Raw genomic sequence first — 21,867 nt, forward strand, 5'->3', positions numbered from 1 at the left:
ATCATCTGAGGTCAGGAGTTCAAGACCAGCCTGGCCAACATGGTGAAACCACGTCTCTACTAAAAAAAAAAAAAAATACAAAAAAAAAAAAAAATTAGCCGGGTAAGGTGGCAGGTACCTGTAATCCCAGCTACTTGGGAGGCTAAGGCAGGAGAATTGCTTGAACCCGGGTGGCGGAGGTTGCAGTGAGCCGAGCTCACACCATTGCACTCCAGCCTGGGTGATAAGAGCCAAACTCTGTCTCAAAAAAAAAAGAATGGACATTTTTTAAAAACCTGCTATGTCTACAGCTCAGTCCCAGCCCTGAACAACTACATTCAACCACCAAAAAACTCTTCGCAATGAAAAGATTTACCTCAAAGAATAACATTAAATCGAGAATTAATAAGCAGTCAGGAGATTTGAGATTTTTATTGAGAAAATAGCTATTTTGACATTATATCCAGTTTCTCATTTATCAGAATAAATTCTTTACAATATTGATCACCATCACCACTTTAGTGTATTTATACATAGTCTCTGACTAAAATATATTCACACTCGGCAAGGCTAGAATATTGAAATTATGGCCAACATTGCTTACTTTAAGACTGTTTACTTTATAATGAAGCTAGAGTAGTTGTGCAACTAGAACAGATGTTTTTAAAATGTTTGCCATTCAAAGATAGGCTTGGTGGGACAAAACTAATATGCATACTACATACATATATTTCTTGTCTTCTTTACTGTCAATCTTTCAGAACAGTAACATGACATTACAAACACCTCAAATTCCCACTTCAAAATGAACAGAAAAATGGAAAAACATTATTTCCCATTTCATAAAATTAAAAATCAAATCAGAAGAGAAGTAAAACTCATTTTTATGCATTTAACTTAAAAGCTTGAGTACATGACTCCTCCTAGAGAGAAGGAAGCCAGCACTTCAGAAGTAGCCAACGGTCCAAAGAATAAATGGCCCCATGGCCTTCTCTATGGTTCATGACTTATTGAGGGCTGATGCAAACTCTGGCAAGTTATTTTTCATGATTTCCAAGGATCTGGGATATGAAAACGAAATGATTAAAAGACATTTCTCTGAATTTGCAAGAAGATGACTGAAGAATCAGAACAAAGATCCAATGGCCTTTCACGTGGCTACATGTTCACCATTACACCACAACTCAAAACCCACAGGCGAGCTTTCTCTCAAATACACACTCAAAATGGTGTTCCAAATAATGCAATTGTATACATTGCAAAGACACACAAAATGCTTCCTTACACATGATTAGTAATCTGGTTTTAGACTCTGAAGTGATATCAAACATATTTAGCTAACCCTCTCAAAATTGAAGGCCTAGTGAGGTTTAAATGTTTCAGGATATAGAATCTGCTTAGAATTTAGTGAAAACTATGAACCTTAGACTGTCTTCGGTAATGAACAAAACTGGAAAATATTAAACTTCCTTTGCTTTGTCACTGAGCAACTATAAGCTTTCTATGATGTATGTATCATACTAGCTTGTATGTGACTTTATTGTCATAAACATGCATTCCCTTTTTGGCACTTTTAAAGTACAGCCAGAAAAGGTTTGGAAAATTGTTCTGGAAATACAAGTTGATTCCCTCTATCTCATGGATGCTTAGGAACTGGGTAGTCTGCTGAAACCACCAGTTCAAACCCTTGTACAGCTGTTCCCAGCCAACTGGGATTCTAAGGAAACAGGCTGGAAGAGCCAGGGGCTCCCCTCACAAATGCCTAAATAACCAACATATCTATGCCGACAGCCATCCCTCTCTCAATGCCATGGTCCAAGGGAGTCTTGACCTGTCTCTTCCCATTTTACTACCACTGGCTAGAGGGGCACCCAACAATAAGAAACCTTTGTAATGAGTATAAACTAGCAAAAACACTGTAGGGCAGCATTTCCTTAGGTGTATCTCTCAGAACATAAATCCCAAAAGATACCTACTTTTAAAAAAATCCGGCCGGGGACAGTGGCTCATACCCGTAATTCCAGCACTCTGGGAGGGTGAGGCAGGCAGAATCACCTGAGGTCAGGAGTTCAAAATCAGCCTGGTCAACATGGTGAAACCCCATCTCTACTAAAAATACAAAAATTAGCTGGGCGTGGTGGTGGGCGCCTGTAATCCCAGTAAATTGGGAGGCTGAGGCAGGAGAATCGCTTGAACCTGGGAGGCGGAGGTTGTAGTGAGCCGAGATCGTGCCACTGCACTCCAGCCTGGGTGACAAGACCAAGACTCCATCTCAAGAAAACAAAAACAAAAAATCCATATTAAAATAAATTAGGGAAATGATGTATAAAATAGAGGTGCTTCTTGGAGATTTAAAATGCACATTAGCGTATCAAAGGTCTGAAAGGCCAACAGTAACTCAACTTTGTCTAACTCACTATTTCCCAAACTTACTTGGCCACAGAACCCTCTATTCACCTAACAATATATTCTGACAAAACACTCCTTTAGGAACTGCTTCACCCGGAACCAAAAAGGTGAGGTTTAAAAAAAATTATAGCATAATTTCAAATGATTAATAAGGATACAAAGAGACTTATTTTCCTGTCTTTTGTTATTTTGTCTATTTATTTTGTTCTGAATAATCTTCTATCACATTTCCCTTTCTATTCACAAACCTTCAACTCGAGTTACCCTTTCTGATACCTTTGTTCAAGAATGTTAATTCTTATCAGAAATCCATGGCACACTAGTCTGGAAAAAAATAATTTTGTGTCTTTTTAAACTCCTAGAGTACCTCTCCACTTCAATCACAATTTAAGTCCAGGGCAGGTAACCTGGGCTCCTAGCAAACACTACACCCCAACAAGAGTTTGGGAGCCAAATTATTTTGCAAACCCTTAAAAACACAAACTAAAACTAATTTATCCTCATATCTCTGCGAAAATTAGCATTTTGAACATCCAATGAAACTTCAAGTTTGAGGATAATGGGATTACTAACTGACCTTTGATTTCATGTAACTAACAACAAATTTCTTTAAAATCTGGTTAAGAAATATGAAAATATTGAAAAGTAAACATAAATTCCACAAAGCTGAATGGCAGCAAAAAATATTTCTTAACATCAAGAACATATACAAAAGATGATCATTACCACCCAAATTATCTCTGTTGCTCAGGATTTCAGTTATAAAAACAGCCAAATCAAGACAAAGACAATTACAGCTTAAAACGAAAAGCTACACCTTCTTCATTAAAGGTGAGCTTCTTGTCACACTGTGCATATGGAGAGAGAACAAGTACAAGGCACGGGAGAACTACCACATCAAGGGACAGAACTTTTTCAAAATATTTTATCCTCAGAAGTAAACCCCGCTACCACAGAAAGAAAAAAATATAATTAGATATTTTAAATCACAGCATTTTTGACATCCTAGGGAAAAGGCGTTTTTGGTTTTAGGGTTTTTCTTTCTTTTCTGGTAAGGCAAAATAGATCTTTAGATATCATTTGTTACAAACATGAGTTTTTCTTAAGAATGAAATAAAAATTGTATTTAACTTCTATCATATATTTATTCAACTAAGTTGAATACTATGTTTGGAAAAGTAAAGTTTTAAATCATAGTTTATATAGATAATGATACATTTAATCTATGAATTTACTTTAAAACCACTTTTATTTTGAAATACTTAGACTCAGAAGAAGTTATAAAAATAGTCCAGAGAGATCCCAGGTACCCATTGCTTAGCTTCCTGTCTTTACATGTAAGCATTTATATCTAGGTTTTAAAAGGGTTAAAGTTTTTGACAGTTGATGAAAAACTGTCAAAAATTGTAACAAGGCTGGTAAATGCATATTTTTGGAAGAGGTTCTAAGGAAACACTACCAAGTTCAAATACCACTTTTATCACATGCAGCTGCCTTAACCAACAGGTTTTCTAAGATACTATCGCCATTACTTATTTCTGTCTCTTTCAATGGTGTTTTTCCATTTTTACAGACTTCTGAAAATTTTAGCTTTGATTGAAATAAGTTTCCCCGTTCCTTCATGTTAATATATCTAGCAATATTGAATAGAAATTATAAATGGAAATAAAAATGCTTGCTTTTATAAAATCTCCAGTCTTGCAGCACCCCCAATATAATACAAACAGACTTAAGTTGAAATTTGGTTTGTTAATGCCCACTTTTTGTGTGGTCAAAACACAGTTCTGAAGGAATGACCACCTTCAATGTTCTTTATAGCTTCTCTAGTGTTACTTAAAAAAAAAAAAAATCAATCTGATGGATGATTGATGGTAGTTTGTTCATGGAAGATCTTCATCTTATGGGAATTATCTAGTTTTTCTAATCATTAACTACCAACAAAAATAAACACAAGCATGTTCCCTTTAATCATATTATCCTCCACCATCACTTCCAAAAGGCATTGGCTCACAGTATTCTGTTTAAGATTGTGGACCATTTATCCCAATGAACTCAAACTTTATCCAAAACATATCATGACAGGCTGGTCCTGCAGTCTGTTCAGTCTGAAAAAATGTTCTGTGCTCTGTTCAGATTGACAAAATGTTCTTTTTGGCCGGGTGCAGTGGCTCACACCTGTAATCCCAGCACTTTGGGAGGCCAAGGCAGGTGAATTACTTGAGGTCAGGAGGTCAAGACCAGCCTGACCAACATGGTGAAACCCCGTCTCTACTAAAAAAAAATACAAAATTAGCTGGGCGTGGTGGCACATGCCTGTAATCCCAGCTACTTGGGAGGCTGAGACAGGAGACTTGCTTGAACCCAGGAGGTGGAGGTTGCAGTGAGCCGAGACTGCACCACTGCACTCCAGCCTGGGCAACAACAGCGAAACTGTCTCAAAAAAAAAAAAAAAAAAAAAAAAAGTTCTTTTCTAAGAGCTTCCTATTTGTGTGGCTGGTCCCTAACGTACTTTGTGCTCAGTTACAGCTTCCTGTCATCTCATTTGCTTATACATAAATAGCTCAACTAAGTAACCCAACGTATAAACTCTCACTAAAATCACACGTTGCATCTTAGGAAAAGGTGATCTGGAAGCATTATGGACTACAGTGAGAATGTAAGGCTAACGGCAGTTTGAAGTAGGGATGACACAAAAACATATAAATCATATTGACAGTCATTCCCTCTACTAAAAAAGACAAATACTTGTTATTCTAAAATGACCTCTTTTGATTAAAATTTCAGTTCATAAAACATTACAGTATGCTTCTTTATCAAAGTCTACATATCAGAAGAACATGAGCTCCACGTTCCTGTAAAACTTTAAACACATTTTTCTTCCTAATAGACATTAGCAGTTTTATTGAAAGAAAAATTGACATAACCTAGCATTATCTTTTGACTTTGCCCATGGAGAAACTTGGAGTTAAATTTACTGCTTAATTTTAGAATCTGTCAGTGTTGATATGGTTCTACAAATTTTTAATTTTTTTAATTTAAATTTTTAAATTTTTTTAATTGTTTAAAATTTAAAAATTTTAAATTGTCCTGTTTTACATGTAACATACTTGTAATATACATGTAATGTACTTGTATGTTATAACTGTAATATATTTCAAATACTTTTTGGAGGGTCTAATATAAATCATAATTAAAAATGACTGGCCTTGACCAAAGCATAAGCAGATGTCTGATGAATATGCTAACCACCCTTCTCCAATATACATCCATCCTAGAGGACAATAAAGTCTCACAGTCTTGATTTCCAATATAAAATATTTAGGTTTCAGACTGCTGGAATAATAGATTTCAGATTGCTGGAATCTTAACAATCTGCCTTTGAAGATCAATAACACAAACACACACACACACACCCTGTTGTAGAAGTAATGTGCAACTCATGAGGTACTTTCCCTAATCCAAACAGATGACCAAGATTTTGAAGACTACCTTATTTCTTAGTTAAAACTTTCAAGAAGAAATATTTACAATGACTTAAAGACTCTTGTATAAATAACTACCTAAATACAGAACAAATTGGGAGGATGTGGGTCAAACACAGCTGAGCTCCACTCAGCTCAAATTAGATGAGTCTTTTGACTACAAAGCTCATTTTCTTAACATATGGGTTCCTGCACGACTTGATAAGATCTGCTGAGCACCACAGTAATCTTTTAAGACACTAATCAAAAACATGGTTCTACACTTTAAAAACCTCAGAAGTGGTTTTAGGACACCAGAAGCACCTCAGCCACTAAAATAAGCAAGTTTCTATTATAAGTAAAATTACCACACAGCAAATCCCTTAACAGTTCAGCAACCAATAAATAGAAAATATTTGTTAAAAGCTGCTATTTCTGATTGTTCCTTTGTATTCTTCGACTATAAGTGAAACGTATGAAAAATAATTGGTTGTCAGAAAGCTTTTGACTACATGATATGCATCTTATGAAAGAATATTAGCCTGAGCCAAGCATAGAAAACTTGGACCAGATGCACAGTATTTCTACTACCCTGGCCATGGGCTCCTCCTGAGTAGTCTAACAAGTGGGCAATTTCAGTAAGATTTTACAGCCTAGCATAGTAACGATAACCAGTACATTCACTTCTTCTGGAATTAATACAAGAAAGACAACTAAAGATGTACTACAAAGACATAGGTCTAAAACTGCCACATTCGCCCAAGTAAACTAAAAGAACCCTTCCTAACCTATATCAAAACACATCAGCAAAGACCAATGTTATATTGAAATGAGTATTATCAGATATTATACGTTAACCACCTTTAATATTTATCTATGTGCTACTAAACCCCCAAAAGATTAGACTTATGAGAGCATAATTAAAAAGCACATTCCTCATCACTTTTTAAAGTTAAATATGGTCTCCTCTAGTGAAGCAATTTATCTTTTTCTGGTTCCTAAAATAGGCATCAAATTTCTAAACAGAAGTAAAAAGCCTCAGCCAAAAAGCCACATATTAGGTATTCAGCCTGGTCTAAGAAAACTAAGTTAATAAATTGAATAAATTAACTCAAATAAATTAGGAGTGCACATTCAGAACGAATTGTAGCTTTTGGTCAGCAACATGTGAACCAAAGGCAAAAATCTGCCATGATTAAGGCAGTTCTTTGTATACAGTACCATGTGTTTTTCTTCCCCTCCCCCAACCAAGTTCATTTAGCATTCTCTTTGATGTTATTAAAAATGCAGTGCCAAGCTAGAATACAAGCTTCCTAATAATAACAGTAAAAATAGATGGCATAGAAAGTTCCTTTTGGTTTAGAGTCTTCCTTAACACCTATTATGGTATCTTCTTGTTGCCTTCACACACTTGGTGTAAGAGATTACTGCAACAATCATTTGACTTTGGCCACAAACCATGACTATTGTCAGGGTGAAAGCCGTTGGAAGGAATTATTTTCTTCTTCTGCTGGAGTCAATTTAAGTGTTGGCAGTTTCCGAGGAGGAAGCTGAGGGCTTTGGCGAAGATTGTCATCCATCTGTAGAAAGTACAAAAGATACATCTGACTAATGCTGTGGCACCGCTTATGTGGACTGTGGCCTCCCCATCCAAACTATAGCCTAGAAGAGAACAGAACCATACGTTTCCTGGGCTGCTAGAGAAACCTTTTTCTTACAAATAATCTCAAGAATTCTAAATGTCATACCTCAAATACCAGCTGACTCAGTTTCTGTAAAAAGCAATGTGGCTCATTCCTGATACCTTCACGGAATTAGAGTTAATTCCACAAAATAAATATTCTACTGAACTCAACCATAACTTAAAGAGGTCTTCTGATAGTAAGTGTAAAAGCAGTACTGTTACACTAAGCTCCAGTTTGCAAACTATGTTCACATACAGTATCTTATTTGATCTTCCCGATACGCTATGAAGAAAAGGCAGACACAGACCTTCCCTGTTGTACAGATGAGCAAAACGAGACTCTGTAAGGTTAAGTGATTTGCCCCACGTCACAAGCTAGTATGAGAGCTGAAACTTGAACCCTGGTCTTCTGATTCCAAAACTATTATTCTTTCAACTATACTTCTTTACCTCAATGAAAATGACCTGTACTCCAATCAAAAAAGACCAGCTTTTTAAAACTGAGAGTATGTAGACCAAAGGAAGCTAGGACATTAGACAAAAAGAAAGATAAATTCTTTAAATCTAATCCAGCGGTTTTCCAAACACTGGATCAGTTCTAAATGAGGTAACCCACATCAAGCTCAAATAACACAGTGGCGGACCTCAAAAACTGTTAGCCAGTGTCATCAGGCCTCATTGCCCTATGAGTTTGTAAAATAGTAAGTATTACTATTTGTATCAGGAAAAAAAAAAAAAGGCAAGCTTATCAGTCACTGGGGAAAAAATATGTAACCTCTTGGTATTTTTCCTACTAGAATCACACTTGAAATTTCCTTTGTTGGCTCTCTCCCCTACCCAGTTCCTCAATGTTTCTCTCATGAAAAGAACACCCCAAGTGGCAAAATACCTACACTGGTGAAAAACTATAAACTATATCTAGAGCAGAGAAGAACAAGAAGGAGAAAAAATAAAACTTTCATGTGGAAAGAAGAAAAGAACATGGTGCTGTTAATAAGAAAGGATAAGCCCAGTGCTTACTATCTTAAGAAACATTAAGAGACAGAGAGGCAGACACACAAGCAAGAAGTGTTTTTGCTTTGTTTTTTTTGTGTTTTTTTCAGATGGAGTCTCGCTCTGTCGCCCAGGCTGGAGTGCAGTAGCGCGATCTCAGCTCACTGCAAGCTCCGCCTCCTGGGTTCACGCCATTCTCCTGCCTCAGCCTCCTAAGTAGCTGGGACTACAGGCGCCCGCCACCACGCCCAGCTAATTTTTTGTATTTTTAGTAGAGGTGGGGTTTCACTGTATTAGCCAGGATGGTCTCGATCTCCTGATCTCATGATCTGCCCGCCTCGGCCTCCCAAAGTGCTGGGATTACAGGAGTGAGCCACTGCGCCCAGCCGCTTTGTTTTTTTTTTAAAGCCAATCTTTTGGATTTCCTAGCTTAAAGGGTACTAATTGTGTGGCAAAAGTAAACCCAATACTCTTATCTGATCTTTCCCCAATCAGGCCACTATTGGCTTCAAAACACTATGTTACATACAACTTTAGTGAAAGTATATTTAAACAGTTTTCTGAAAAACAAACTCTATAAAAAAACTAAAAGGGTACAGTTAATGCGTGACCCAAATGACAATATTAGCTACAGAAAGGAAAATACTAAACTATGATAAAATGATTGAAGTAGACTTGACCTTTTCAATCAAGTTGGATTCCTTATTTACAAGTTGTGTGAGTTTCTGCAGATTTGCATCTACCGTTTCTTGTCCAGCTGGAGAGATGCCTAAGAAGCCAGGACAGAAATCAGAGAAAGACAGGAAATTTTTAAAGCCTTTAAAGCTATTTAGATTGAAAGAATTTTGAGTCTACCCACCCTGTCCAGTGCCCCACCCTCCCCAAAAAAGGCACAGAGGAAAACCATTCTGGGTTTAAAGGTGAAGAGAGGGATTCGAATGCTCCAAAACTAAACCCTGAGCAAAACGGACAAAAATTTATCCACTAAGTAGACACTGCTAACCAAGTGTTCTGCAACTGGCCACAATAATTAGTATTTAAAAAAAAAAAAAGCACAGTAGTCCTCATTTCCTTCTCAAGTTTAAGCTATTCCTTTCTCGCACCCATTTCAAATAGGTCTTTGGTCACAACTATCTGGATAGTTTTCTAAGGCAGTAACTCCCAAAAAGCTGCCCACCAGACATCCAAAGTATTTAGAAGAACTTAAAAATACAAATTCCTAGGATTGATGCCTATAAGATTCTAATTTAATAAGTCTGGAATAGGACCCAAGATTTTTTATCTGTCAAATAATCAGGTTTGCTAACCACTTCTCCCAAGTTAACAAGGTTGAACATTAATTTCATGACTCCCAAACTACTAACCCCTTCCTGTATACAGAATACATAACCCACCATAAAATAATAAACTGTCCACCTAAGCCAGCTATCTTTATAACCTGTTTCTTAAAAGGACAATTTCAGCCAACCCTCCCAATAGAAATTTAGTATCTGAATCACTTAAGCACAAGGCCCCACTCTCTCAAAGAAGCACATCCTAAGTAACAGGTGCCCTCTATTTACTATACCTCCATTCTGATGCAATCAGTTTTCAAGTAGTGGAATCATGGGAGTGTACCTCACCAAAATCAATCTACTGCTGATTTCTGTTCATGCAGGAAAATGCTAGAAGCAGCAGGTAAAAATCATTTAAAGTAATTGCCCATTTGCATTAGGATAAATATTGTTTTTCAGCAAAGACTTAATACCTGTGGTTTTAACCTTTCAGAAGAAAATGACCCACTTCAAAGGGGTAATATTTAAAGAACAAGAAGCAAGAAATGTAAAAATCCAGACAAATAGATAAAAGGCAAATATCTATTTATCTATTTAAATAAGAACTAACATGAGAATAAAAATGAAGTCGGAAAAACACAAATCCTTGAAGTGCTATAAACCACTATTTAAAGACAATACGCAAACTTCTAAAATTAAAATAAGTAGTGAATTTTGCTTATACATACATAGGAGAATATGCAAACAAACATTAGCTGAAAAACAGCCAGCTTACCTCCAAGACTAAGCCTAAAATAACTGCTCAGGATGTCATCACAAAAGCGACAGAGGTTGGAGAGCTGTTTCAGATGTTCTTGTAGCTGAACTTTAGGAAACCGTACTTTGTAAAGAGGTGCAAGAAAACCAAAAACATAGGCATCCAAGGTAGAAGGCCTAGAAATAAATTAAGGATTTTTAAAGCACATAAGACAATATTAACTGAAGGCCGGGTGCAGTGGCTCACGCCTGTAATCCCTGCACTTTGGGAGATCAAGGGGGGCAGATCACTTGAGGTCAGGAGTTCGAGATAAGCCTGGCCAACATGGTGAAACCCTGTCTCTACTAAAAATACAAAAAAAGCCGGGCGTGGTGGCAGGCACCTGTAACCCAGCTACTTGGGAGGTTGAGGCAGGAGAATTGCTTGAACCCAGGAGGTGGAGGTTGCAATGAGCCAAGATCATGCCACTGCACTCTAGCCTGGGCGACAAAAGCGAGACTCCATCTCAAAAAAAAAAAAAAAAGAAAAGAAAAGAAAATATTAAATTAAGGATTTTTTTAAGCACATAAGAAAACACTAACTTGGGATGGTGTTTAATTTTTTTTTCAAAATTCTCAATTCTGAATTACACGGTAAAATCTCTTAAAAGGTTTACTATCCATTTTAGTTCATAAAAATGATGCAACTAAGGTTTTACTCATTGAGTAGCTTAGACTCTAGAAGAAAATGAAATTGTCCTTATAGATTCATCTTTACTCACAAATGTTAAATAGGCTGGAGGCAGAGTGGGAACAGTCTTAGGTGTTTTAAATTCACATATGCAGCCTATTAAGTCAATGTTAGATTATCACTGGTAGAAAAAGTTTCCTATAATAAAAGCCCATTAAATTTTTTTCTTGTTTGTTTTGGTTTTTTGACACGGAGTTTCACTCTTGTCACCCAGGCTGGAGTGCAGTGGCGTGATCTCAGCTCACTGCAACCTCCACCTCCCAGGTTCAAGCGATTCTCCTGCCTCAGCCTCCCAAGTAGCTGGGATTACAGGTGCCCACCATCACGCCCAGCTAATTTTTTGTATTTTTAGTAGAGATGGGGTTTTGCCATGTTGGGCAGGCTGGTCTTGAACTCCTGGCCTCAGGTGATCCACCCAACTCGGCCTCCCAAAGTGCTGTGATTACAGGCATGAGCCACCGCACCGGCCTAAATCTTGTTTCTTTTTTAAGTGAAAAACTCATCTTTTGGGGAGATAAGAGGACTTGCTTTAAATAGCTGCTCACTGAATATATGTGCACAAAATATCAAAATGATTTTTAAGGGAATACTCACGTATCTCCAAAGAAAAACTGAGATGTTCCCAATCTGTTTGATAGAAGATTTAGGCACTCCTTGGCATCTCTGTATATCTAATAAGGATGAAATTATATCTCAAAAGTAGAAAAAAGTAGAAAAAATACTCTAAAACTACTTTTGAGGAAGGCATCTCTAGGTAAACTCATGTCTGCGTTTTATCTTGTCCTTTCTCTCTAGGGCCCTTGCTTAAAGAATAATCCATACTATACCTGCGCTTCCACTTCTCGGAGGTGGTAGAGGGGAGGCTGTCCTCTGGTCAGGAGAATCCTGTTCAGTGCTCCCTTAGACATTCTTCCAGGCAGGATCAAACTCAAAGGAAAAGGAATTTGTGAAGCAAACCATGGCTTTGTCACAGTAAAGTAATTGTCACTCTCAACCCAGAATGTGTGAAGCTGCAAAAGAAGAGAAAAAACACTACAAGGATGTTCTTTTATTAAATGAAAGATCACTCAATCAACATGAGAGTTTTTCATAAATATCTTTACATGAAGTGTCTTCATACAAATTTTCCAGTTAGAATGACTCAGGATAAAACAAGATTATTTTAAATGTGTGAGTTTTGTTGACTGCTATCTTCCAAACACCCAGAACAAGGCCTGACACACAGCAGGTGTTCAATAAACATTTGTTGAATGAATGAATTACACCCAATTCTATACATGGAGCAAAAAGATCCATCTCCCACAAAGAATTTCCAACATGACATTTTATTTTACTTTGTTGTTTCACATATGAGTTGAATGCCTAACAGAATCCAGTTTCACAGTAATATGAAGGAATTAAGATTAACATATAAGTAAAATTTTCTCTTAAGACTTTTCTCATTGGTTTTTTTCTAAACAGACTATGTACATCTGCAACTAGGCTACTAAAATACTGTAATATTTAAGAACACTTACCACTGCAGGGAGAAGCTTCTCTTCGAGGAGAGCAATATAAGCCAATGTATCTGCCCCTTGTTTTGCTGAGAGTTCATAATCAGCATTATATTTCTATTAAAAAAAAATAAAACCAAAGAAACTCAGAAGTCAAAGAGTAGCCCAAAGACAGTAAAACTAATCAAATCAGGATTCATATTTTTCCTTACAAATAGCAAATGTGGTATTAAAATGGGAGAAAGAGAAATACAAATCCAGTGAAACCTATTGCTTAATGCACATAAAGTTCTTAGCACAGCATCACATACACAATATGGTCAATAAATGTTACAATATTAACTACTATTATTTTCATGCTTGTTAATGACCTAGTTCAGTGCATGGCATGTAGCACAAACTTAATAAAAGCAACTATTATTTTTAACAAGAAGGAAACAGTTCCAATTGGCTGTGTTTCTCTCCATGAAAAAAGAAAAAAACCTTCCAATTTATAAAAGTTCAAAATGTTATTGACACAATTTTTTTTAAGTACAGTATTGGCAAAACAAATAACTTATGCATTCATATAAATCTTTACATGTTTAAACATTTTGGATACATAACTCTCTACTGTTAAAACATTTAGATACAATATTCCATAAAACTGCTATAAGAGCTTTTTAAAAATAATATAGTTGCTAGCTGGTGAGAACTCAGGTGTCATGCCCAGCACAAAAAATGTACCAACTATGTGACAAAACAGACAATCCTATCAATAAGTGTAATAGTGAAAATGGCTAAATTAAATCTACTTACATATAAATTTCAATAAAATTCAAGCAAAGTTTATTAAAATATAAATTGACTACCTCTTCATATGACTTTCAAATCACACAACTCATGCTTTAGAGCAGTCAGTCTCAAATCTATTTTTAAATCTTGTCCCAGGTATCTCCAATTGTCTAATGAGTTGGCAAAAAAAAAAAAAAAAAAAAGCCCAACATGCAGGGATCAACAATCTACCAATCTACTTCTTCAAAGTGAACCACCCACCTGTTTTCTTAAAAAGTTTAGTATTTTTGCTGGCTGAGAAACCATGTCGTCTTCAGTTGTCAAAATTGGTACATCACCTATAATCAAAAAGCAGTTTACATACAAGGACACAGTGTGATTTCCTCTGAGAGATTCCAATATCCTAAAAACTATAGCAGTTGCACATCTAGAGGGGAAAAAATTAGTAAGCTTGTCTTGGTTTTTTTGCTGTTTCACAAAGAGCGATTCTAGAGAACATTTTCGTTTCTCATAATTTCCAGTGATTTCGCTTGCACTTTGAGATATTACTCAGAATGATCAAACCATAAACAACACAGAGCCAAGGTCACGGTAAGAAACTAAATCCTCAATATTATAGCTATATACCTCACAGCTTTAAATGCAAGAAGAAGAAAAAAAAAAAGATTGCAGAAAGGGGAGTGTAAAGGTTTACACTATACCTCTTGAACCTCTCCAGGTGTTATCTATCACATTGACTTTCAAGGGTGCACCAGAAAATTTGGCATAAGCCTGAAACAGAGTTTGCAATCAAACATTTTAGACCAAGTGCGTAATGCAAAGCTGCAGAGCAGCTTTACTTCACAGCCCCATCCCCCAAAGGCAGAAGGCGACTGATACTGAGGCCGCATCCCTCCCCGTGATCTCAAGTAGGGACGCGGGCGCCAGCCACCCGGCTTTCGGGGACTTTGTTCCCCAAAAGGTCCTGGGGATGCAGAGTAAGGAGGGCGCGCCCCTTGCTTCGGGGTTTCACTCCACCGCCCAGACAGCTTTGTGAGGCGGACAAAACTCGGAGCCAAGCGGAGAACCCTTGACGTTGCCGCCGGCCTTCGGCGGGGGTACAGGCCAGGTTGGGATTCGTCGGTGGGAGGGAACCCAGGGCAATGCAGCGTGCAGCGGCCCGTCCCTCCTGGACCCCGCAGCGCAGCGGGAAACTGGGGCGTCAGCCTCGCGCCTCCGGCCCCGCCCCTTCCTCCTGCGCCCTGGCCCGCGAGGCGGCCTCACCATCACCACCAGAGACTCGCTGTGAACCGATGGGAGCCCCCAGCCGCCTCCCCAGCAACTGAGTTCCAAGGGGGCCGCCATCTTGCGGGGGCCGACCTTTACTATCCCGGAAGTACTTTGCCTCCTAATTTCCGGCACGTGGAAACGCGGGGGCGTGGCGAAAGGAGGGAAGGGTAATTTGGGGGATCTTGAGAGATGAGGGAGAGAACGACTGGAGGGATTAAAAATAACTCTTAGGAGCAGCTTGGCCTGAAGGGTAAGAGTTCTGCGCCTTAAGTCAGACAGACCCACCAGTAATTCTTCAAATATTAATATTTATTAGATCCCTAGAGTGTTCCAAACCCTTTGAACATTAAATCTGTGTGATGCCTAAATTAACCTGTTTGTAAAATAGGAATGACCCAGTATGTACAAGATTGTGGTATTTAAAATGTCATGAAGAGAAAGAACTTGGCACACAGGAGGCACTCAGTAATTGTTCAACCCCTTCTCCCATATATGTGGCCTCTGCCTGCTTTTCCAGCCTCAATCTGTTCTCACCCTCATGTTCACTGGCACCACCCTGCTTAAAAGTTACAGTATTTCTGAACGTCAGGTAAATTGTGCCCACCTTCAGTGCTGGTCCTTCAATCTGGAATATCTTTCTTCCCTATGCAACTGCTCCTCAAAAATGAGCTTAACTCACCTTCCCTGTGATGTTTTTACAAAATTAGGAGCTCTGTGTTCTTGTAGCCTCTTGTGCATACTTGAATTGTAGCTTCTCTCCCTAGCTACAGACCTTTTGCCTTTCACAGAAGAGGGTTAGCTTCATAGGTGTGGGACCTGTGCAGCCACACAAGGCCCTGTGCTTAAAAAGGCTCCTCATTTGGCTGATGCTCTTCCGTCACTGTCTTGAAATTCTTAAGTTTTGAACAAGGGGCTCTGCATTTTTATTTTGGACTGGGCCCCTCAAATCATGTACCTAGTCATGTCTGTGGGCCTAATGAGCACAGACTAAATGTTTCTTGGCGTTAAACCTGACAATTTCTCAGAAAAACTATCGAAGAGGAAATTTTGGTCTTGGAAATGCTATGATCCAAACATATGACTGGGTCTCAGAGTTAGAACTTGGGTGCTGGGTCTTTTTTCTAGAAGGCACAGTAGTCTTTCTGGGATACCCTCCCAGTCATGCCTCTCTGAGTTCTTTCCTTTCCTCTATCCCACTGAGATGGTCAGATCTTCTTAACTAAAACTCAAAAGAAACCTCTGCAACTTTTCGTAAAATTACTATTCAACAAATATTTGCTAGGAACTCCCTTACTGTTTACATAATCATCTAAATTATAGTGCCAGCCTGCTAAAGTCTTTTTTACCTGTTTCAAAACCAAGAGTTCTAAGAAATGAAAAAGAGCTATGTCAGAAATGAGAATTTATTAATAATAACTGTATAATTGGAAAATGCGTAACATATGTACCATTAAAACTGTCGAAACATTTATTGAGCAGCTCCTATGTCTTAGACATCATAAGGCTCTGGAACAATACAGAAGTATATGAAACATGAATTCTGTCCTCAGGAGTTTACAGTGCACAAAGGAGATATACACACACCAAGGTGTAACAAGTCAGATAATCACGAGTAGGGTTAGAAATATAAGCAAAATACTACAGAAACACAAAGGAGGGACAATGCATCCTCTGTGTGAGCAGTGGAGACTATCTGTTGAGTCTTCAGTATAAAGAAAGTAAAGTAATTCAACTTTCAGATTGTAATGGAACCTCCCTGTTTTGAGGGTTAGAAATGCCAAGCCATAGACTGACAAAGGCAAGGCAGGGGGAAAAAAATCCTAAGCCATAAAGCTGAAGGTCCGTATACTACAATCAGGCATTTAAAACAATCATACAGAAAGAATGTGGATTTCCTGAGCCTTGTTTGTAGCAGGACTGAGAGAAGTGAATGAACATACTTAGTGGACACATAACACAGTTACTCAGTTTGGCCTTCTTCCGTACTGCTGCTGCTACATACAGTGATTTCATTTGCATTGAAGAGAAATTAAATCTCTTCCCTTAGTGTTGAATTGAGACAGAATAGCATGTCATTGCATCTGATGAAAGAATCCTTACACACAGGTTTATTAGTGCATAGATAATACCAATCTTTTATTGCTGCAGTTCCTCTTGAGAGTCTATCTGTTAGATGGAATTTAAAAACTCTAACATAGCTGATTGCACAAACAGGCTGAACACTGTTCCAGAGAACCACACAGAAAATTGAAACCTTCAGAAATTATGCCTGGTATGGTTAGTTGGCTCCTGTGCCTTTTCCTGGCTGTTTTAGAGTATTGTTCAGAGTTCATCTAAATCATAACTTCAGATTCCTACCAGGAAGAATACTGTCTGCAAAACATCCATGTTTGTGTGGGATGGCCTGAATCACAGCTTCATAATGAGTATCCCAGACAGTGTTTTCCCCGAAAAAGAAATCTTATTTTTCAAAAGATGATCATTAAGAATGGTTTCATCTGGTGATAGGCATCTGAACTCAGGCAACCTGACCTTGGCATCCATACCCATCCTTTGTGTGTTTCTTAACTTGGGAGCCACAGTGCAAGGTTTGTTAGGCTCTTTTTGTCTGGGTGATTAAGAATCTGGGAAATGGTGCTGTTGGGAAAGATGAAAGGTTTGTGACAAGTGATGGTGCAGTATATGGTCCCTTATGGGAAAATTAAATTGTAAAGTCTTAAATATCCCTTTGAACTTGAAGATTCTGTAATTTGTGTTCAGATATAAAATCCTTAAGGAGGGGAAAGAACAAACACTGAATAGAAATCAGGAGAGCTGAGTTCTTGACTTGGCCTCTGATTAGCCATATGCGCTTGAGCCAATCATTTTACATTGATACCTCTGCTCATTCATTTATAAAGCAAAAGTTCTTATATCTCTGAGATGCTATCATTTTATGTGTAATGAACATTTAATAATTTCTGACATTTATGGAGCAATTTCTACATGCCAGAAGTTGTTTCAAGTATCTAACATAACTTGCTTTATCTCCATAATGATTTCATGACACAGGTACCTTCCTAAGGTTAACTAACATCTTTGTGTCCCTCCTTGAAAATAGAAGAAAATATCAGTACCCATATAGCCAGTAGGTGGTAGAACCAAGATTTGAACCCAGGCAGTTTTGGCTTCAGAGTTTATACTCTTAACCACTGTGTCATACTGCCTCATGTAGCCTCCTGTGTAGTCCGTTAAAAAGCCCAGTTTCACCCAAAGTAGAGATATCAATGCCATATTATTGTTATTATTTATGTAAATAATATTTGCTTAGTATTACACCATTAAACAAATTCATTAAGCAGCTTCTGTATGCCTAGCACACTGCAAGGCTGTCAGGGAATAAAAATTTATGTTCGCCTGTAATCCTAGCACTTTGGGAGGAGGATCACTTGAACCCAGGAGTTCAAGACAAGCTTGGACAACATGATGAAACCTTGTCTCAACAGAAACACAAAAATTATAGCTGGGCATGATGGTGTGTGCCTATAGTCTCAGCTACTTGGGAGGCTGAGGCAGGAGGATCGCTTGAGCCCAGGAGGAGAAGATTGCAGTGAGCCGTGATTGTGCAAAAACTTATGTTCAAGCTTTTAGAGGCACTTTTAGAGGCAACTTTTAGAGTTGATGAAACAAGGCCCACATATTTGAACTGACTAGAGACTATTAGGAAGTACCATTTTTGTCAAGAAGACAAGTCTAATATGGTTTTAGACAAAGGCTTGAATGTACTGCAATGTTTGGCAAAGGCCTAATGAAAGAAGTAAGATGCTAGCTGATCTTGAAGGGTGGGTACGTTGCATTTAGATTTGCACAGAGTAAGGCATTGCATGTGGTCTGTGCTATATGAGTGAAGGCGTAGAAACAGGACTGACTATGGCAAGGAATCTGAAGATGAGTAAACGAATGCTGGGTTTGGTTATAAGCTGGAGACTGCTCAGGGAGAGTATTGGTTGACTAACTTGAGAACCAGAATTGGAAGGCATGGGAATTTATAGTTTTGAGAAAATAAAGACAAGTAAAAGTCCAAATACAATATTAGTGGATTTACATAGTCAAGGATGGGAGGTAGACAGCTATTGTTACATGGACATTATAAGAAGAAGCATTTTATAAACCCATGAATTGTATTAAATAAAGTAAAAGTGTGGTGGAAAATGCTGCTGAATATTATTGGAGGAAGGTCACTTGGCACCCTTCCGCTGAGCATTTTTGATAGAGGAGGTTGTTAGAAGTCCAGTGGCAAGGGATTACTGGAGAAAACGGTATAAACAATAAGGGCAGGTCCAAGAGCATGAGGAATATGACTGATAAAGGAAGAAGAGAAATGGGACGGGACTGAAAGACTCTAAAGTTTTTGAAAGAGATGACATGGTAAATCTACACACATATGAGGACAAAATTGGCTATTAGTGAGTAAAAGTCTGAAGATGCTGGAGAGAAGAAGGATGAGATCCTAGGAATTGCCCTAAGAGTTGTGGCTGAGGTCCGGAGCTTGAGCAGCGGGGCTGGCATTGAAAATGAGAGACATGCTCTCTTTCTGACACTGGAGGAAGTTTCAAGGGGAACTCTGGGATGCTGAGTAGATAAATCAGTTACCTTCAAATTTCCTATTACATTAGAAAACAAAAGTGCCTGAGAGAAAGAGATTGGGGCTTTAAAAAGACAGCTGGGCACAGTGGTTCACACCTGTAATCCCAGCACTTTGGGAGGCCAAGGCAGGCAGACCACTTGAGGATCACTTGAGGTCAGGAGTTCCAGACCAGCCTGGCCAACATGGTAAAACACAATCTCTACTAAAAAAAAAAAAAAAAAAAAAAAAAAAAAATTAGCTGGATGTGGTGGCACACACCTGTAATTCCAGCTACTCAGGAGGCTGAGGCAAGACAGTCGCTTGAACCCAGGTGGCAGAGGTTGCAGTGAGCTGAGATCGTACCACTGCACTCCAGCCTGGGCGACACAGTGACTCTGTCACATACACACACAAAAGATGGAATAATTTAGACTGTATCAGGGGTTAGTAAAAAGTAAGTGGGAGCATTGCTGACAGTGGTAAAGGTCAAATGTAAATTAGTATTAAGGCGATAAATCAAGGGAGAGCCATGGGCAGGCTAATGATTAGGTGCCTCTTTAAACAGATATTCTTTAAATATTCATTCAGTTTTTTTAAATGGAAATGAAGTTGGCCCCAGAATGTAACAAGATCAATTTATATTTTACCAATTATTTTAAAAGTTTTATTTGGAAATCCAGATTTTAGTACCACTTAAAAGTTGGTCCTGAGGATGATAGAAGAGGGATGGTACCCTAGGAGTTGCCCCAGGAATTGAAAGAAGATGAACTCTGTAGCTTCAGCATGATGGGGGCTCAGCCATCCTGACGTCTAGCTAAATTTGTACAGTTGTGTGGCTTCCTCTAAAGGTACTTTGTTACCCAGAAGCATAAAAAGCCAAGTTCATGTATTTGGTGGCTATGTGAAGGTGATCAGGCAGTAATATATACTGACAGGGATTCATTTTGCTCCTCCAGCATAGTAGTAAACCTGCTGTCTTTTGTATGAAAAAGAATTAAATGAAACCAAAATGAGAATATTACAATCTGACATTGTGCTCAATTTATGTTGAGGAAATAGGACAATTATACTTAAAAAGTGAGGTTTGTAAAGGGTCCTAGGTGAAAATAAGGACCTTATAATGGAAGTAAATAATGGAAATAATGGAAGTCTTATTTCTATACTTCACTCAAAGTGGTAAAACCTAATACACCAATAGACTGTGATGTTAAATATGTGTATTGTAATACTGAGAGTAGCCACTAAGAGAACTATACAAGTGATATACTCAAAAATACTAAATAAATCAAAATAGTTTTGTTTTTTTTTAAGTCCAAGTAACCCACAAGAAGGCAAGGGGCCAGCAGGGGAGTGATAGGTTGGAGGTGGGGAGGTAGTCAGAGAGATGAGAAGTTGAGAATAAACAGAAAACAGGTAACAAAATGGCAGGCTTAAATCCTAAAATACCAAGACTTATTCTAAATGTAAAGTTGATCTCAGTACACCAATTAAAAGACGGAAATTGGCAGAGTGGATAAAAAAACCTAAGCCAAATATATGCTGTCCATCAGAAACTTCCTTCAAACATGACATTGGTAGATGGAACCTAAAAGGATGGAAAAGTTATACCATGCAAACATTGATCAGGAAAAAAAAGTAGTATGCATGTATGTGTGTGTGTGTGTGTGTGTGTCTCAGATGATATATATATGTGTGTATATATATATCAGATCAAGTAGACTTCAGAGAAAAGAAAATTACTAGGGACAAGAAGGACATTACATAATGATAAATGGATCAGTCCACAAGACGACGTATTAATCCCAAATGTGTGCACCAAACAACATTGCTTCAAAATACGTGAAACAAAAACTGATAGAGGTGAAAGAAGAAATAGACAAATCCATAATTTTAACTATAACATATAAGCTATAGTTATACCCGACACTCAGCAATTGATAGAACTACTGGACAAAAAATAAGCAAAGATATAGATGAATTAAACAACAGGATCTAATAGACATTTATAGAATGCTCCACCCAGTGACAGCAGAACATACATTATTTTTAAGAGCTTATATAACATTCACCAAAGTAGGCTATTATGAGTCATAAAGCAAACCTCAACAGAAGTTTTTAATGAAATAATGCAGAATTTATTACTTGACTGCTGGAAGTAAACTAGAAGTCAATAACAGAAAGACAACAGTAAAATCTCCAAAAACTTGGAAATTAACATACTTCTACATAATTAGTGGGTCAGAGAGGAAGTGTCAACAGAAAAGAAATATATACAATTGATAATAAAAATACAACATTTCCTATTAAGAGAATGACAAGAAGCCACAGACTGGGAGAAAAAAATTTGCAAAACATATATCTGTTAAAGGACTTGGGTCCAAAACACACAAATAACTCTTAAAACTTACAACAAGAAAACAACCCAATCATACTGGATTA

At 37.9% G+C, this 21,867-nt stretch overlaps 1 protein-coding gene across 7 annotated transcripts; it reads right to left on the minus strand.

Moving 5' to 3' along the window:
• Positions 1-381: 381 nt before the first annotated feature.
• On the minus strand, positions 382-14,926 carry MTX3 (metaxin 3). 7 transcript variants are annotated; one of them, XM_009240848.4, is made up of 9 exons: positions 14,817-14,926; positions 14,255-14,324; positions 13,815-13,891; positions 12,804-12,896; positions 12,114-12,296; positions 11,881-11,957; positions 10,576-10,733; positions 9,207-9,295; positions 382-7,429 (listed from the first exon to the last, which is right to left on the minus strand). In XM_009240848.4, the coding sequence occupies exons 1-9, from the start codon at positions 14,895-14,897 to the stop codon at positions 7,319-7,321; spliced, it is 939 nt and encodes a 312-aa protein (XP_009239123.1). In that variant the 5' UTR covers positions 14,898-14,926; the 3' UTR covers positions 382-7,318. The 7 variants fall into 7 exon arrangements, 6 of the variants coding, with proteins under 6 accessions (XP_009239123.1, XP_009239125.1, XP_002815735.2 ...); XM_009240850.3 differs by having other exon boundaries at positions 382-7,511; XR_010139978.1 differs by lacking the exon at positions 382-7,429 and adding an exon at positions 10,094-10,190 and having other exon boundaries at positions 9,224-9,295.
• Positions 14,927-21,867: the final 6,941 nt, after the last annotated feature.

Source organism: Pongo abelii, chromosome 4, assembly GCF_028885655.2.
Source record: "Pongo abelii isolate AG06213 chromosome 4, NHGRI_mPonAbe1-v2.0_pri, whole genome shotgun sequence".
In the NCBI taxonomy this organism is placed as follows: Eukaryota; Metazoa; Chordata; class Mammalia; order Primates; family Hominidae; genus Pongo; species Pongo abelii.